The 19,204-nt window shown below is 42.2% G+C and overlaps 1 protein-coding gene across 1 annotated transcript in view; it reads left to right on the top strand.

Annotated features, from left to right (window-relative positions):
• The window catches only part of TBL1X (transducin beta like 1 X-linked), a 169,878-nt gene that overhangs the window by 115,309 nt on the left and 35,365 nt on the right, over positions 1–19,204 (top strand). The window contains 1 exon segment of the mRNA XM_048493434.1: positions 14,504–14,611. Coding sequence (XP_048349391.1) covers positions 14,554–14,611 — 58 coding nt within the window. The 5' untranslated portion in view covers positions 14,504–14,553.

Below are 19,204 nucleotides of genomic sequence, written 5' to 3'. Positions count from 1 at the left end.
AATAGAAATGATACAGCAGGACAAGAAGTGGGAAGTAGTCAGCAACAGGGAGGAGGGCAAGGGGGAAGGGTGGAAAGCAGCACATGGAGTGTGAGGGGCGGGGGGGGGGTAAGACTACGCAGGCTGGCTGAGGGCAGGGGGAAGAGGTCCAGGGCCAAGCTGTTTTAGTTCCTGCCTCCCTGAGAAAGGGTTGGGATTACCCTTTAAAATGAGCTTTAGTCATTCCAGGTCTTCTTCTACTGTTGGTCCATCCATCTCTTATTTTTTCATTGACAAATGGTCATCATTAAGCGAAGGGGCTTCCTGGGCTTTAAGAACTGAGAGAGTGTGCCTGGGAGAGATCTTGTAAACCACCCAGGTCCCTTTCTCATTCCAGAGGTCAACTAGGACATCTACAGGAGCACCAACCCTATCAACTAGAAAATTTCCTAGAGCCATCAGAAAGCCATTCTGATCTGTCTGGCTTTGGGAATCATATAACAGATCCCCCACCCCTGCACAGTTTTGTTATCTATGTAAGGGCTTTCTCTCTCTCTCCCTTTGACGCACATACACAAAAACAACACACATTCATTTTTCTCAGCATTTTCATAAAAATAGTTTTCCAGTCATTTCTCATATGTTGTTTTTCTCCAGGGATCCCTGAAGATTTCTTTTTAAGTAGGACACAGTCTTGGAATGTTATATTGTAAACAATCTTTCTGGTAAATACATTAGTTCTCTGACGATGATTTTGCAGATGTATCAGATTATTGGCCTTAAATGCTCTGTTGTTTTATAATTAGTTTTAAAAATAAAGAAATAGATCAAAACAGAATAGTACTTTCTAAGGAATATATTCTTTTGCTGGGTGGAAACATGATTTAATGGCATATAAATCAAATATGCGTATTCACTCTTGGCTTCTTGAATGTGATATGGGTTATTTCTTGTTGCATAGCTATTATTAGCAACAAACAGGGTCTTAATACATCTTTTGGACCCCTCCTTTCCCTTGTCTAGGATTGCAAAAAAACAGGGAGGCTCTCAAATCTCTTAATAGGATGCAATACTGGGATTAGTTCAGATTTATAGGTTTTGGTTTTGTGTGACTCTTGTACATGCATATGATAGTGCATATGACAGTGGTGGCAAACCTTTGGGACTCCAGATGTTATGGACTACAATTCCCATCAGCCCCTGCCAATCGGCCATGCTTTCAGGGGCTGATGGGAATTGTAGTCCATAACTACTCTATGTATAGAGATTACTCCCCTACTGGGAGCATACTGATTTATGCTCTGATGGTTACAATCCAGTTTCTCAACTTCAAAACACACAGCATGCTACTCCAAGCTCATGGAATCTTAGGACCCAATTAATGCTCTATAAAAGTAAAAGCACTGGGAGATTTGAGTTCTCATTGAAGACAACAGTTTCCCCTTCCCTCAACCAGGTCTCTGTGACACATGCTAGATCCATCTACTGTCCCTCGTGAAAATCCCGCAGAACAATGGTTTTATTATTGATGGACATTTATCAACCTGGCATTTATCAACACCAGCAATGGAGCAGGGTTATTAAGTCCCACGCTGCCACCCATATACTGCGAGATAGGGCGCAGGTCAGACTGAGAGTGATCATTACTGTATCTCAATCTCTGTCTGTAACATGGCCTGCCCCTACTGCAGACAGTGGCAAACCACCTTCAAACCATTCTTGCCTTGAAAGCCCTACAGTCAATTGTGACTTGACTGCAAAAAACAGAAATGCATAATTTCTGGGATGAAAAGGTCCAAAGCATGGGTTGAATATCACAGTATAAAGCACAGCTGCAGCAGTTATGTTTGAGTAACCAGATGACTAAAATCAAGTTTATCACTGTAGTTGTTAAAAAAATATTTTAATTCATGGGACAAAAAACCCCACATAAACTGAAGAATATAATTGTTGAAAACATACTAAAACTATCAAAGTAGAAAAGTAATACACAAATATAATCCTTTTCTACATAACAAAGGTCAGTTTCCTAAATGTATAGTGTTTGAAGAGAACTTGTTCGTTTCACATCATTTTGACAGGTTTTAGAGTCGGGCTGGGTACAGATTACCCAGAAACTGGCAGCTCCAGGCAGACAAGCATCAAAAAGAGAAACTACCCCTAAGTAAGGGGAGAATTGAAAGGCCATTTGAGTGCCACTTTGTCTAAGGGAAGCAGTGATGATTGTCAAAGGGTTTAAATACCCTGAATGATATAAATAAGTGCATGATGAGTCTCTCTCTTGTAATTTCAGCATGGATATCTGATGATCCATACTTACTTTGGTGCATAAATTAGCAGTTGTACACACTGTATGTGTTTTGAAGTTGTAGTTTTGTCATTTACTTCCAGGCAAATTGATGGCCTCCTGTAATAGCTGCATCTGCTCCCTTCTTGCCTTTTCAGCAACCTGATTGGCATTGCTTGGTGGTTGTGAGAATAAAATGGAGGAGGTCAGAGCTTTGGCTGCTGTCTTGAGTTCCTTGGAGGAAAGACAGGACAAAAATGTAATAAAACAAGTGTTACATAAGAAGTATGCTAAAGTTCAAACACGCCTAAGTGTGGCACCTTTTAGGATATCGTTTTCCCACACATAATTTCTAGGGTGAGACTTTAAAAAATAATCTTCTTTCCATGAAGCCAGCTGTAAAATTCCCATTACTTAAGTGGAAGTGAATTGGCTAGAGTAGTAAAGAATGTTCCCCTGATGAGAAACTGAGTGGCAGATTGGCTTTGCTTTACAGAAGTTCTCACTTCAAATTGTTAAATGCTCCTTCAGAGTGTACAAAGATCCAGTCAGGTTCCTTGAGCTTGCAGTGTAACTTACCAAAAATATCCTACATTAAAAAGTTGTGCTTAGTTCATAAAGAGTTTTTCTCCTCTAATTTAATTACAGCACCACAAAAATCAGCAGCAGAGTCATATTGACTTTTGTATCAACTCTTTTGTAGCAAAACGATTAAACCAGTATTGCTACACTGCCCTTATTCTGTGGACTGCATAACTACTTGTTCCTAAGAGAAGTAATTTCAAGATTTAGATTAAAAATTTCTCAAATATGGGATAAGTATAAGGTCACATTGGCATCTATTGAAGTCAGTACAGAGCTTATGGTGCATGTACTAGTTCATCCTTATTATTTGGGCAATATTTGGTCAAAAAAATTATCACACAAGTAGCTGCTTTGGATTATTGTTTAAAATGTGTAAACTGGCGCCATCATCAACTCAAAGGGAAACTGCAAGCAAGATATCAGAAGGAGATTGAGACTTGCAGCCGTGAAGGAGCTAGAGAAGATTCTTAAGGGTAAGGATGTGTTATTGGCAACCAAGATTTAAGATATTCATGCCATAATATTTCCCATTACTATGTACTGGTGTGAAAGTTGCACAATAAAAAAAGCTGGCAAGAAGAGAGTTGATTCCTTTGAAATGTGGTATGGCTCAAAACAAGCTATATCTTTAATAATAATTATTTGCTCCTAAACTGTGATAAATCCTTGTTGGCTTTGCAGCGATTCCACCTCTTGCTTGAGGTGATTGTATATCTCTTCTTTCTCCATAGCCCACCCACCATATCTCTTCGAATTTTTTTTATCCAGTAATGAGAGACTCAGTTCAGAGATCAATGCGTCTGATTATCCAGTTCTTGATCTCTTTGCTCTGAGCATGTCAGCCACCCACAGTGCTAATTAACAGGTGACACAGATTAGTTTAAAGGCAAAGATGGGGGTACAACTGTGCCCTCCCTTGTTGCTCAGCTGATATAAGGACATGCAAGGTTCTTCAAGGCAGATTGAGAATATGGAGGAGAGTATGAGTGATTTGTGTTGATATGTATGGATTAACGTGTCTGATAACTTCAGACGCTCTACTACAGCATATAGATTTACAGAGTAGTTCAAAACTGCTTTCACATGGTATCTTTATTGGTAAATTGTTGTGTTATATGCTGTGTCTTTTTGGCATGTATTAAACTGTGAAGACTACAGCTGGCTTTTCAGCTTAGTGTGACTTAGTGATATCACACTTCTTTCTAAGGATGAAAGAAAATGAAATTAAGAGCTGGTCAACTTTACATTTCAGTTGCACCTGCTTTGTGTTTCCACATTTTGAAGGAGACACGATGCTTTAATTTTTAACTGGATCTGATAACAAATGCATCTGCAATGTGATATAAACCTGACAGGCTATTATTCCTACACAAATGAGTTACGTTGTTTTGATTCTGAGAAGTAGACGGATGAGGTATGTGTGAGATCTTGAGTGGGTTTTGGTAGGTACATAATATTATACATAGTGCAGTTGGCTTACTTGAAAAGAGGATAACCAGGTTTTGGTTGAATCTGGAAGGGGAGGACCTTCGAGTTTATCACTGGATGAGCACCCTAGAATATTAAAAAGTAGATTGGAATAGTCTTTATACACAGTCTAGGGAGCCATGGCTGCACAGAGCTCCTTTTTTGTCACAATAAAACCTCTGGTAGATTGTGCAAAAAGAATCTGTGAATCCCACCTCCTTCAAGACAAACTGAATCACCTAAACTGGATTCTACAGGCTAATGGTTACTCTACTACAGACATCAGAAGAGCTGCCAGACCAAGAACAAACCACAGGAATGAAGATAACAGCCACCCAGAGGGGAAGGTGTTCTTAACATACATTAGGGGAATCGCTGATCGTATATGGGAAACTGATGAAGAAACATAATCTCCAACAATCTACAGACCCACTAAGAAAATTCAACAAATGCTATGTTCAGCAAAGGATAAAAGGGATCTTATAACCCATGGGTCGGCAACCTTTACCACCCAAAGAGCCATTTGGACCCATTTTCCACGGCCCCAAGATCTACCGAGCCGCCTCTGGTTCGGCCCCTCCACTCACCTTTCCTTCCAGTTCTGGGAGGCAGTGGCGCCGGGCAGGGAAAACCCCTCTGCCCGACAGGTGGGGCAGAGGGGGGATGGCGTCCACGGCCTGCCTAGTGCCGCCACCTCTTGCGCTGTGGGAGGCAGTGGCGCCGGGCAGGGAAACCCCCTCTGCCTGACGGAGCAGGCACCCGCCTGCTCTGTGGAGGAGAGCGGGGATGGCGTCTGCAGGGATGGCAGGGGGGGGTGGCTGCTCTGGAGGGACTGCATACAGCTACCCCTCCAAACCTCTAGGGGTGAGGAGGGCAGTGTGGGCATGTGCTCCTGCAGATCCTCCAGTAACAGCTGGAAGGAGAGGTGAATGGAAGGGACAGCGGAAGCGAAGTACCCCCGCTCCGCGCCACATACGGGAGCCACCTCCAGTTTGGCCCATCCAGTCACCTTTCCTTGGTGCAGCGCTGGAGAGGGACATGCCCACACTACCCTCCGACCTCCAGGCCACGCGGAGCAGCAGTATAAGGCTGAAAGAGCCGCATACGGCTCCGGAGCTGTGGGTTGCAGACCCCTGTTCTAACCTCTGCAGGAGACTACTGCATAATGTGCAGCTGTGGACAAGTTACATAGGAACCATAGGAAACACAGCGCCCAGACACAAATCAAAGTACATGAAAGGCATTGCAGACCAATTCAGCTGGAAAAATAAGCAATAGCAGAACACATGATAAACCAAGCTGGACACACAATGTTATTTGAAAACACAGAAATTCTGAACCACTCTGACAACCACTATGTCAGACTACACAGAGAATCCACAAGCACATGGAAAATTTCAACAGAAAGGAAGAAACCATGAAGATGAACAAAATTTGGCTACCAGTACTTAAAAACCAGTACTTAAGAATCAAGACAATGGTTAGTGAACGCCACCCAGACACAGGATGTATCCAGGCAGGAAGCAATCAAATGGATTAAAATGCCAAGCAACTACTATACAGATACCCTCACTAATTGATTATTCAAGTTCATTGTTACGTACATATGCTAAAATGGGTGGATTACACTCAACTCAGGGAAATCATACTTGCTAATTGCACCTTTTACATTTGTTAACCAATGCAAATGGTTCTTTCTCCTACCCTGGACATTCCACAGGTATATATACTCACTTTACTACCATCAGATCATCTGAAGATGCCAGCCACAGATGCAGGTGAAATGTCAGGAGAAAATGCTACTGGAACATGGCCAAACAGCCCGGAAACCCCACAACGCCCCATTAATTGGATATCTTTAAAAATTGTAGGTTAACTTCCCCCTCGCCGCCCCTCCCCCCCGTGCCTCATCCTCCCACCCCCAAAAGCAATGTCAGGCCCATGGAGGGCCCAGCAACCCCCCCACCTCACCATTGTGCTGCAAGCAAGGGGGGTGCTATGGCCTAAGGATGTAGGTAAGGGGGGTTCTCGGGTTCACCCCCCCATTACATGTCAGAAGATCGCCTCCCGTTTGTGGATTTTTTGGTATTTTTAAAAAGAAATTGACCAGCAGGGGGCGCAGTTTTTAGGCTACTAGCACCAAAATTTCAGGGATTTGTTGGGAGACTCTCCTGATGATACCACCCAGGTTTGGTGAGGTTTGGTTCAGGGGGTCCAAAGTTATGGACTCCCAAAAGGGATGCCCCCATTCCCCATTGTTTCCAATGGGAGCTAATAGGAGATGGGGGCTACACCTTTGAGGGTCCATAACTTTGGACCTTCTGAACCAAACTTCACCAAACCTGGGTGGTATCATCAGGAGAATCTCCTAAAGATATCCTTAAAGTTTTGTGCTGTTAGCTTAACAATTGCACCCCTGACAGCAGGCACACCCAAATATCCCCAGATTCTGCTTTTAAATCCACCCCCTTTGGCATGGAGTTAAAGGGAGAATCTGAGATCCCCAGTTTGAACATTGAAAGCGATGCTGTTTCAGGGTGATGGATAATCCACCCAAAAACAGCATCACTTTCAATGTTGTTTTAACTGGGGACCCCAGATCCTCCCTTTAAGGTGGATTTAAAAGGAGAATCTGGGCTCTCTAGTTTAAACACCATTGATAGTGATGCTGATTGGGGGTGGATTCCAGCATCACAGCAGCCCCCCATGGGGGCCCCCCCGCAAAACTCAGATTTTGCACCAGGCTCCATTTCCGCTAGCTATGCCCAGGGGAGTTTGCCATCCCTGGCCTCGGAGAGCTGCTTTTATAAGCACTGAGACTGGGGGCGGGGCTTGGGGAGGTGTGGCAATGCCCCCAGTGGTGCCCCCCCATAAAAATCTTTACCTACATCACTGCTATGGCCCCACTAAAGCCCATTGTGGGGGAAAATGCTTCAGCTCTTCCACCTTTTGCTAGGGCCCATTGCATCTCCCCTGCAATGGCTTTGCTGCTAGTTATATCAAGAAACAACAATTTCCAGTACACATTTATTGAGATAACAGCTAGTTCCATTCTTCAGAATTAATCTCTGTAGCGTGATTCACTTAACCAAGTGGTGAATCAGTTAGCAGTTGTTAAATGCGTCACTTGGTTGTCTGCTTTTTAAAAATAAGAAGTGCAGGTGCATGTGTAAGTTCTGTGTTTAACACACAGCAAGATGTCACTACTGAATTCTGATAACCCTCTCTGGGTCTGTCACCATAGGCCCCACTCAGGGGAACTTTATTTGTTTATATCAAAGTCTGATAGTGTTGTATAAATCATTTAAAGTACACAAGGTAAATTTATAATAATATGTAAGTAGGTTATTCCAGGAAAGTATTTTTCACATTTATCCACCATTGTTGTAATAGACCAAAATCATCTTCACAGATGCTGCTGATTTTTCTTGTTTATCTTCAGTTATAGGAGGCCTACATTAATTTTTGATATAATTTCTCCCTGTCCCACCCCTGATTACTTAATAGAATGTGTATATAAAAACATGAAAGCTCAGTATTTTTTTAAAGAAAAGGAAATCACCAGAGTTCTCATCTCTCTTAGAACTAGGTCATGAAGTAGATACAACACAGTCGCACTAATTAAGGGGGATTTTTTAGCTTAGCAAAGTGCCAAGAAGAAAAGATCAATATAGCAAAAACTCTTTTCACCATGGAGCAGAGGGAATTGGAACAGATCTACTTGCATTTTCAGACCTTAAATTCTGGAGGATGATGCCATTAAGCAAACCAGCTGAGCACTGAAAAATAAACCAAGCATTCTAATATACTTTGAGGTGAAGGAAAAGAAGAAAGATTATACACCCGTGTTATCTGAAGCAGTAGATTGAGCTTTATCATAGTGTTTGGTAACTGAGACATGTTTCCTGAAGTCAAGTGGAGTCTCACTTAACTCTTAAATCTGAAAAAAAGTTATCTGTTGCTAACATTTCTAGTATATTTACATTCTAAGTATAAGAATTCCTTGGGTTTCTATGGAAAATTGGACATGTGTGCTCTTTCCCTCTGTACTTCCTGTATTATTTATCTTGTTTCCTTCATCCACTTTGTCCTGCGCCCGGGGCGGGGTCCCCTCCGGGACCCCGGTTGCCAACCCACCTTCCCCTGCCCGGCAGCTGGATTCGCCGGCCTCACTCCCGTTCTCCGGGGAGTGGACTAACTGAGACAGCCGTCTCAGCCACAGGATGCCCCGGCCACCCACAGGTAACTCAGGGTCTGCAGCCCTCTAGGCCAGGCGAGCAGGGAAGCCTCCCGGCCCTGCCCAGCTCTGTTCTCCCTCTCTCTCCTGGCTTTGGGCACCTCTCCCTGCCTGCCGTCACTCCTCTCCTCCCTGTCCTTGCTCTCTGATCTCTTTTCCTCCTCCCTCTCTGGATTGTTCTCCTCCAGGCCTTTCCCTTCCCTATTCCCAACTCTTTCCAGCTCTCCTCCCCAGCACACGCTCCCACTCCTTCCCTCCTTCCCGTCCACTCTTCCTTCTCCCTCCGACCTCCTCCTTCTTAATCCCTCGCCCCTTAACGCGGAGCTCGAAAACCCCGCCTCCCCGCCTCTTGTCTCCCTGCCGCCGCCCCTAATCAGCCCGAGAGGGCTCAGCTGGCCGCCGCGGCGGCAGGGCTCTTCGTCGGCCGGCTTCCCCGCCGACCGACCCACGTGCCGCTCTGCATCAGCCGGCTTCCTCGCCGGTCGACCAATGTGCCGCTCCTGGCTGGCGGAGCCTCCCCCTGCCCCGCCCGTCGGAAGAGGAGGCGGGCGGTCCCTGGAGCCGGCGGCGCGGCGGCTCTTGTGCAGCAGCCTCCTGCGCCGCCGGTGAGTCGTCTCCCGGTCGCGGTTGCGGGGCGGGGCCCAAGGCCGGGGAGGGGGTCGGGGTTACCCCCGCACCCGGACACAGTTTATCACATCATTTGTTATATGTAGATCCTATTAATATTGACTAGAAAATTGCGAGGTTTTCTGTCGCTCATAGAGAATTGTTTTCAACTCTTCAGCTTGAAAGATCCTTTTAATCTCAAGTTGTCTGCTGAGAAGCAGCTGGGCATGTCACATACTTTGGGGTCATATTCAATAGCCAGGGTAACTATTCAGTAGCCAGGGTTGTTGCATTTTCTTAGGGTGCACCAAGGAACGCCTAAGCTTTCTCATGAGGATTCACATCAATAGATGTAGTGAAGCAGTCTTCAAAGAATCTGATTTGCTGCACTGCCCTATTCTGAGGAACTCCTGATCAAGGAGCTCAAGGATTTCCTAGCATACAGTTTGGAAGCCAGGGTAACCTTGAGTAATAATGATGGAGGCAGTACACAATTAAAAGTTCCTACATGCTTATTATCCTTCTCCCATTACTATTCATAGACTGTGTGCATGTATGTACAAATGGAAAGTTGAAATGGAAAGGCCCATTTCTGGATCATAGTCTAATAAACCTGCTACCTATTGTGAGGAAGAGTAGTTTATGAGGTGTAGTGTGGTTGACTGGTAAAGCTGTTCACAGAATAATGTCTACTTTAATGCTTACTGGTTGATAGGTATTTATGGAAGTCTGGATATGTAAAAATCTATGGACTGAAATCCCCGTTTTCTGTTGCTCATCATAATGATGTTGTCTTCACTAGCCCGAAATCTTTGATTGATTTTGAAAGTAAGAAACCTTGTCTATATTTGATACTAATAATACATGCAGAAGAATAAGTGCAATGAACAAATATATGGTGATTTATGAGTCGATCATAGTGTATATGAAGATATACTCAGATTATTTATGTCAAAGAAAATCTTGTTCACTGGCTAGACAACATGCATTTATATATCTAGAGTTTTAGGTGATTTAAATAAGAGAAAAGAACAAATGGCTGTGATGTAGAGTTTTTGGTATTATAGAAGTACGTGCGGTTAAGTAGTTTTACAGCCACAGTGGCTCCTAATTAACTTAACAAAGCTTTCTTTCTGGAAGAAGGAAAATGGATCGTATGACTGAGTGGCAGCTATAAAACACATATTTAAATAAATAAAGTTACCAACTATAAAAGCTATACTTGCACTTTCCTACATCGTATTAGTAATGTATTAATCACTTTTGGTTGGCCCCAGTGTAACATGTTGCATCAGTGGAATGTCTTGTTGAATGATAAAACTGTGCAAAAATGATTTGTTGAAACCAGCTGTGGACATAGTCCACAACAATTCAAAAGATCATTATCCACTCACAGAATCTTCCTTGTCCCAAGATCTGTCTATTGTAACATACACATTCTGGTAAATCATTCCATTTACTCTGCAGCCTTTAGGTTGGACCCAATTGCTGTTTTTGATTGGTGGAAGAGAGATCAATTTTCAGCAATTCAGCCTTCCCACTGGAATGTCAAGCATTGGGGCCAGCTTGATCCTGGGCAATTTCTGAACCTTGAATCAGCATTTGGAGGAATGCTGTAGAAAGAGGGAAGTAGAAATATTCTATTCCACAAACAGAACTCCAGATGTGTTGAGTTGGATAACATGTATTGTAGGCAAGAAATCTGTCATGGTGATGCTGAGACCAGGCAGGGCGAAGAATGGTCTCCATTGGGGACTTGCAATTTTTTTTGTACTGTTCTTCCAATAGCATAGATAGCAATGTCACATAGCCTTCCCAGCTATGTGAATGACTTCCATTTATGCATTTCAGCTGAGGGAAACAGGAAAGCTACCTAAAGGTCGTGATTTTCTATACCAATGCTGGTATATTCACCAAAACCAGAAAAATAATCAGTCTAAGTTCAAGAAATATAGTCAGTGTACAAAATTGCCATTCAGGAGAAGGAACATGCTGTGGGGTGAGTTAAAACATCCAATATACTAGCTAATTAGAACTGACATTAAAAATTCCTTCCCAATCTCCTGAAGGATGAACACTTCAAGTTCACTTTGTTCCCCTGACCAAATGTGTTAGGAGGGGTGGGTGGGTTGTGGGCAGAGGTGGGATCCAGCAGGTTCTCACAGGTTCCCGAGAGTAGGTTACTAATTATTTGTGTGTGCCGAGAGGGGGTTACTAATGGGTGATTTTGCCACGTGATTTTTGCCTTAGTTACGCCCCTCCTCTCAGCAGTAGCGCGCAGAACTTGAAGCAGTCTAGCAGGAGGTGCACTGGCGCGCGTGGCAGCCTGCGCCTGCGTGCATTCGTTTCTCTCCCAAGGACCCGAGGCACTTGGCGGCTGCGTCCTTGCCACAGCCCCGCCCAGGAATGCCCCGCCCCCCATAATGCCTGGTCACACCCCCGTTGTGCCACGCCCAGCCCCATTGGCGCTACGCCACAGTTTGAATCCCACCACCATGGGAACCTATTACTAAATTTTTTGGATCCCACCACTGGTTGTGGGATGTGAGAGTTTGTGTGGAAAGAGATTTTAGAATTTGTGTTTTTTATGTTAGCTGCCTTTACATCTTCTAAAGATAGAACAGGATCATAGATTTTGTTAAAATTAGCACTCTGATTCAGTGACTGAACTAATGCAGCTAAGGTCATGTTATGATATTGTGACAACTGTTACTTTCCATTGAAAATTATTTTTTTCTGTCATTTATGGTAATGTAAGGTATCTATTCCACTTTGAATCATTCTGTTCTGTTGAATAAAAGCTGTTCCTTTTTTATATTGTTAAATGTTGGCCATGATTTCTACATTTTTAGACCTTTGTTTAAATCCTAGTATTAATTAGGACATCATCAGAGTTTCCTTCCAAACAAGGCAGAATTTCTAATGGGAGTAAGACAATATAATTTTTTCTCAAGGAAAAATAAAGGGGATTTAGATATTGTATGAGCTACAAATTACTACAACTACAATTAATACTTGGGAAAGGAGTAATCATTTATAGTGATTATAGAACTGCTGGTGGAAAATCATTGTTGATGAATTATATTTGAGTGGTGAAATAAAAGCACTGCATAGCTCCAAAGAACTGTTCACATAAATAATGCAGAGACACCCGCTACACTTGTGCATGACCTTCAGCTTTGGGGAAACCTGCAGATGAGCATAGCTGACTGAAAGCAACACAGGCTACTCTAAGCAACATGAATGGCTGAATTTGAATTTCAGTGGGCAAAGGCTAAACTGGTTGCCGCCCCCCCCCCCCCAAAAAAAAAAAAAAAGACAGACATGCCAGATATTTAGCAGAGAACTTGCTTGGATCAACTTATTATTCTGTAGTTTAATGCAGTTTTAATCTTCATTTTAATCACAAAGTACACTATGGGTGTCAGAACTACAGAGGTTGAAAACGGGAGCAGGAAAGTGATCATTGCTGCAAAGGCCAATAAATATGACCATTTCCCCATAATAGTTCAAAATCATGATTTGATTATAAAATGCATTAAGAAAAAAAGTTGGATGGCAAAATGCTACTGGTCTGATCAACTGGAAAAACCTTCCTTAAAAAAGTATTACGTTAAGTTAGAGAATTATTTGATTTGTACACAGGAAACTTGTTAATATTAGTAAATGCAAATCAGGCATGTCTGTGACTACTTCCCTTCCTGGAGTAAGAATAGTTAATTACCAGTCAAGTAGGAAAAGCTGGCCACGTGTGTGTGTGTCTGTCCTCGTGGTATTACTCTTACTTAGTCTCTCATCTCCGCCCCCACCAAATAACTGGCATAGCAACATGGTTTGCAGGCTGTACAGAAGTAATAAGTAGCATTATTGGTGCTTTAGTGAAGATAGAACAATGTGAGTCTGTTTTACCACAGTTACTATCCCATGTTGTTGAATAAGCAAAGATACATGCTTCTTCAAAATTTTGTTCTAAATATTTTGCTGCTGTTTGCTCTTTAATGTGCGCATATGATTTTTTTTGTTACATTTTCATGTTTACCTGAGCAAGTCCAAGGTGTAAATAACGGGAAAGGTATGCGATTTGGACTGTTAAAATGTAATATGAGGGGTACCCAGATGTGCCAAAGATCACCTATAAGCATCTTCCATGGTTTTCAAAGGGCTGAAATCAGCCACAGAGGATTCCCAGATTTGGATTGAGACCACAACATTACATGAGAGGGTTAGGTATTGTATGAGCTACAAATTACTACAACTACAATTAATACTTGGGAAAGGAGTAATCATTTATAGTGATTATAGAACTGCTGGTGGAAAATCATTGTTGGTGAATTATATTTGAGTGGTGAAATAAAAGCACTGCATAGCTCCTTGCGCTCTCCCATCTTTTTGTGTACCATGGAAATGTACTTGATGTAGCCATACAGTATCTTTTTTACTGATCAGCTGAAGTCAGGATGAATGTTGCCAGAAAATCAGCCCCATGCTAATCCCCACCGCCATTCTAAACTGGCACTCTGAGGCTACTTTCATTCCTTTAAAAGCAACCATGAGAGATATGTACTATGGAATTCCTGCACCATATCTTGGGTGGCTCTCAATGTGCTTGAATCGTAAGCATTAGGAACGAAGGGGGAAAACCATGACTGAATAGTGCAAAATATTAAAGGCAGGTTGGAACAATCGATCTTCCTCTCTAGCAAGTGCTTGAAATCCAAGGCTTATTTTCACAGGTGTACCATCCACAGGGACATGTGGTGTTATCTAGTCACGTGGGCTTGTGCCATCTAGTAACTTGGGGGGTGCCAAGCACTAGCTGGGTCCTCTCAGCAGCTCCCTCCGGGCTGCACTCACTTGCTTTGGGCACGCCAGGCACCGGGCCCACAGGAGACACCGGGCACATGGAAGTAAGGGCACAATTTGAGGGGAGGGAGCAAATTTGGAGGGACCCAGCCTGTGCCATTTTAGTTCTTGCTCCAGGCACCATTTTGTTTAGATACACCTCTTCCTATTTTGCCAGGTCCTGCTTGCTTGCTTGCTTGCTTCCTTTGCAATAGCTGCATAGTATTGTAACAAACCCATTTAAGAATGCATGAGCTCTTTCAAAATTTTAAATGCTCATTTGCCTAACTCTAGAAATCAAGAAAGGATTTTATGGTTCTGCTGAACACTAAAAAGGATATGTGTGCTTCAGATTTTTATAGTCACTTCATATTGCTGAACTTCATCTGCAGAGCAAATGTAAATGAATGTGTGAGCATAGAAAACCATTTTCCTTCAAAAGCATGAGTTTCAATGTAAATGTTGATATTACAAATGTGTCACTTTTCCTTTTTCAACAGAGCGTGGATCACACTTCTGGCACACCTCATCATATTGAGGTGGGGTTAAGATGAGCATAACCAGTGACGAAGTGAATTTTTTGGTGTATCGCTATCTCCAGGAGTCAGGTAACTTTTTATTATAAAAATGTATTGTATTCCTTGAAACAGCTTTAGCAAAACAGTATTGCCAGTGTTGTTTTGCAAACTGCACAAAGAGTACAGTGCATGGCTGTTTTTTACCCACCGAGAGCAGTTTTTTAAAAAAAGTTTATGCGTATTACTATTTAAAAGGAAATATGTGATTCAGTTAGATTTTCCCCAGAATAATGTATTGCTTTTTTGGGATCAAACTGAACAAGATGCAGGAGAAGTATAAAGAGTCTCCCAATAACTTTGTTTTATTATTAAATATATAGCAGCACACATAGCTTTATTACTGCACACAGAAGCTGGTTTTCTTGTGTAGGTGATAGCAGCATGGGACCAGCTTAAATAAAAAATGACCTGAAATGAATCACTTGCATTATTACATGGAAATACAAAATAGGCAATCATATTTATTTGAAAGGAAGTAGGAAGTGGAATTAAATATGTGAAGAGTTACCCTTTGTTGTTCATAATATTGTAATATCTGTGTTTGCTTCACAAAATATTTGGAGATATTTGATCTTGTTGAGAGACAAATTGTCCTACCCTGCTTAGTGTAATAGCATTTCCAGATGTGCCAAGGTTGTGATGCATGAGTTAAGCCAGGGCATATACTCTTAAATATATTATTTTGGAAAGTGACTATACAATTCCAGATCTTCCAGTTAATTGTCAGTTTACAGTATATGGAATCAATATTAAAATTCCCATGTGTCTTTTGATAGAACTTGGATTTGAAACCTGGCTATCTTAAAAGAAGCAAAAGTTTTGAATTATTCATATGGATGGAAATATAGTTTATTTGCTTCTTCCTAGATATATTTTTTTCTGCAGATAAGAAACTGGCTACCCTGAAATCTGAATATTAGACATGCAGAATATTTTAGAAGCAGACAGTATTTCTGAACTACACTTTTTCCTAGTAGTTAGTAATTTTGGAAGTTACTGACACATGCTTTTGGAAAGACTTAAATATCCAAGGAAGGTTGCTTGCACTGTGGAAGAGTAAGATGAGTCTTTAAGGTTTGGGCTGCTGGGAAAAAAGCTACAGTGTCCATCTGTGAAGAATTTCAGTGTTTGAAAGCTTTGCTAGCTCATTACAGTATGTCAACAGTGACGGCCTATTCATGGCTGCTATTTTTAGGTGGTTGTTATGACTGACTACAGAGCACCGCTTAGGGCAAAATCTGCTAAATATGATTTTCCTTGCTTTAAAAATGAACCTGGGTATTGTCTCCATTACCTCGGTTAAACTTTTCCCCAAGGAACAATTTGAAAGATAATGTTCATGTGCTTAAAGAGGGGTCTGCTTTGTGCACAACCATAGAAAAAGATTTTATATTTTGTTGGCCTGCATACATAGCTTGGAAGAAAAAACATCCTGATGTTGTTCATTTCAAATGTTACAGTGACTTAAAACAAAGTAAGTAAAATGGTTGCTTTATAATGTTTCTTCTTGTACAGTTCTGTCACCAGCAAGTGGGTTTGTCAAAAGCCTAAATAAGGCTAATCAAAAGATCCTTTCTTAACTTATTGAAGTTTGTAAAGTGCGTTCCTGCTGAGTCCTAAATTCTGCCAGATTCTCAACAGTTGCCTATAGGAAATGTTGCCAAAATAAAAAGGTACAACTGTTCTTACACACATACAGTTATTGGAAGCAGGTCTATTGTTTTTCTTCAGGTCTAACATGTAATACAGGATGCAATTCTGGGAATTCTGGAAATAACTAGTTAACACACTAGCTCTCATCTTTAAAATGATATAATAATGTATTGATTACATATGTCATAAATGAGAAAAGGGAGTTAAGGCTGAACAATCATAGTGTGCGTAGGGCCATCTACTAAATACATGGATTAGTACTCCGCACCAAGTTTTTAAAACTAATGGCATTTCAAAACACACTCATATTTATTGTTTCAACTATATTGATTGAAACTGCTGTGTAAGTGCCTTTATTCCATTCTTTATATTAATTAAAGGCTCCATTGAGCAGACACTGGCCAGACAAAAGTGTTACTGGCGCTTGGTAGGGATTATTTGCGGCTAAATTAATCATACTAGTGAGCTTGACAATGCAGTTCAGATGTTAGGACTTCTTTCTTTGGAGAATTTTTATATGGTTTGACTCCATTAAGGTTATCAACCAGAAAGTCATATACCTCACCTCATTCCCTTTTATTTATTTTTTATTTTTAAATGTGGTGCATCAAAGTCTCCCAGGCTGCTACGATTAGAAGAACTGAAGAACTTTGACCTTGCTGGAGTTTAATAATAGACAAGAGGAGTGGTTAAGTTGCCAGAGTTGTCCTGGAAAATTGCCGGAGAATCTCATGCATGAGAGGAAGGGAGAAGATTTCTTGTCTCCCTTTATGCAGTTGGAATGGGGAAGGTTGTGTGATAGTAGATGAGGGCTTAGGAGATCAGGGCTCAAATCCTCACTGGGTCATGCAGCTCGTTGGTTGATTTTGAGACTAATCTATGTAGCAAAGCAGTTGTGAGGAGATGTCAGGGAGGAAACCAATGGTGCCCTCTGCTCCTTACAACAAAAGGAAGAATAAAGACTATGACATATTTATCATACTTTTATCCCATCCTTTCTCCTGAGATAACAGCAGTATACATGGTTCTTCCTTTGTTCATATTTAGATGCAGAGACATAAGACTGGAGAAGGAGGAAGGGATGTTACTTAGAACATTTCCCGCAAGGGAAGATGTAAGTGCAAGAGGAAGAAGAAGGGGTTTATGGATTCAATGCCCAAGTTGATCTTGCTTACAATTCCTCAAGAATGCAGCCCCTTTTAAATCCTGTTATGATGGTCATAGTGTCAATTTGGTATAATCTTTTAGGTAATTAATGCTGGTACATTGCCTTGGGCAAATTTAGAAAAGTCACCATAGTGTTTTCCACCAAAAGATCTAAGTGTGGTCAGTTGTGATGCAGTGGAAGTGGAAGTTCTGCAGGTAAAAATAGTACCAAATGTCTATGTCAAGGGATGGATGCCTGAGGCAAGATAGCGCCTAAGGTAGCTGGGAGAAGGGATCGGGGGCTGAAGAGCCTGGTGTGGCAGAGTGAGTGCCGAAGCTGTAGCTGCCCTTGCCATTTTGCATTCCTTCCCTGCTTGGAAGAGCATTCTGTTATGGAAGCCCGCGCAGCAGGCAGCCTATTCCGTTCTTCTGTTGCAGGAAGAGGTGGTTGCTGATGGCCTCAGTCGCCCTTCTTGGCTGTCACAGGGCGAGAGGGGAGGGAGAAAGGAAGCACTGGCTGTTTGCTTGTGGAATGTTGGCGGTGGCATTCGGGGAGAACCATGTTTGCTCTTGTGGCTGTTGTCAAAAGGTACAGGGTAGAAGTAGTGAAAGGAGCGGAAAAAGTAGCAACCCTATTTATAACGTTTTTATCTTGCCCTCCCTTCAAACAGCTTAGGGCAGTATCTTTTTTTTTTTTGGTAAGCATTCAGGCCTATGTGAATAGATTGAAGCAAGATAAATATGTAAAGTGTGCTTATTTTCATAACACCCTTGAACGGGAGGTTGATCTGAGAAATAGGCTAAGGTATCTGAAAGCTACTGTGGAATCTGAATGAGTGATAAGTAGCAGATTGGTTGTTGGGAAAATAGGTTGGAGGGAAAAACTCTGCTCTGTCAGCATGCTTGCTCCACATGCGCGCGCGCACACACACACGCACGCACGCACACACACACACACACACACACACACCAGCTGGCTTAAGCTCAAAGCTGTAGGATCTCCTATTGTTATAGTTTGGCAAGACTTCCTACATCCATACCAAACGTTCAGCCTCATAGCAGTAGTGCTGCCATCCTGTCTCTTGCCGGAGGGGGGGTGGGCGGGCTATCCTCCTGAGCATCTATTCACTCGTGCATGTGCCTGAGTCACCTCCCCATGTGTGGGCAGTCGTCCCTGCACCCCAGCTACTTGCTTCACGAAGAAAACTCATGGAAGAAAATGTGCTGGCGACTCGGGTGCGTCGGTCCACTGGCCTTCCCCTCTGCTGAAAATTTCCCCCTTCGTTGGGCTGGCTCCCACACAAAGAGCCTCCCCACAAACTGGCTTGCCCCTTCCGCAGGTTCTCCTCACTAACTCTTTGTTCTTTCCCTTTCCTATAGAACAAGGCAGGTACTAGGACCCTCGAGGAGCATTCTACCATAAAAAAAATTTCAGGAACAAGCGGCAGATGAATTTAAAGTTTTACTTATGTCATTCAGTGGAAGAGAGTATAGTAAACACTAACAATGACTAAATAGGTAGACTTTGAGAAAACCACTCTTGGGAAATGTAGCCAGCTATCTTCTTTCAGTGCTCAGGACCAGATGGGGGGTGGGAAACAGAATGCAGGTGTTCTGCTTGGATTAAAACCTGGCTTATTGTTAAATATATTTTTGAATAATTCCCATCCATAAAGTCTATGTGTTTACAAGTATCCATATGTATACGTCTGAGATATAATCTCGACAAATGCTGAATTCCCATTTTTAAAGCCACCATAATGCTTAGACAGCTTCGTAGTTAGAGAAATATATTTCTTTTAAGGGAAGAAAAACTATACTATC

The sequence above is a fragment of the Sphaerodactylus townsendi genome, linkage group LG04 (genome assembly GCF_021028975.2).
Source record: "Sphaerodactylus townsendi isolate TG3544 linkage group LG04, MPM_Stown_v2.3, whole genome shotgun sequence".
Taxonomy (NCBI): Eukaryota; Metazoa; Chordata; class Lepidosauria; order Squamata; family Sphaerodactylidae; genus Sphaerodactylus; species Sphaerodactylus townsendi.
Note: the sequence above shows the minus strand (reverse complement) of the source record. Positions and strands in the feature narration are given on the sequence as shown.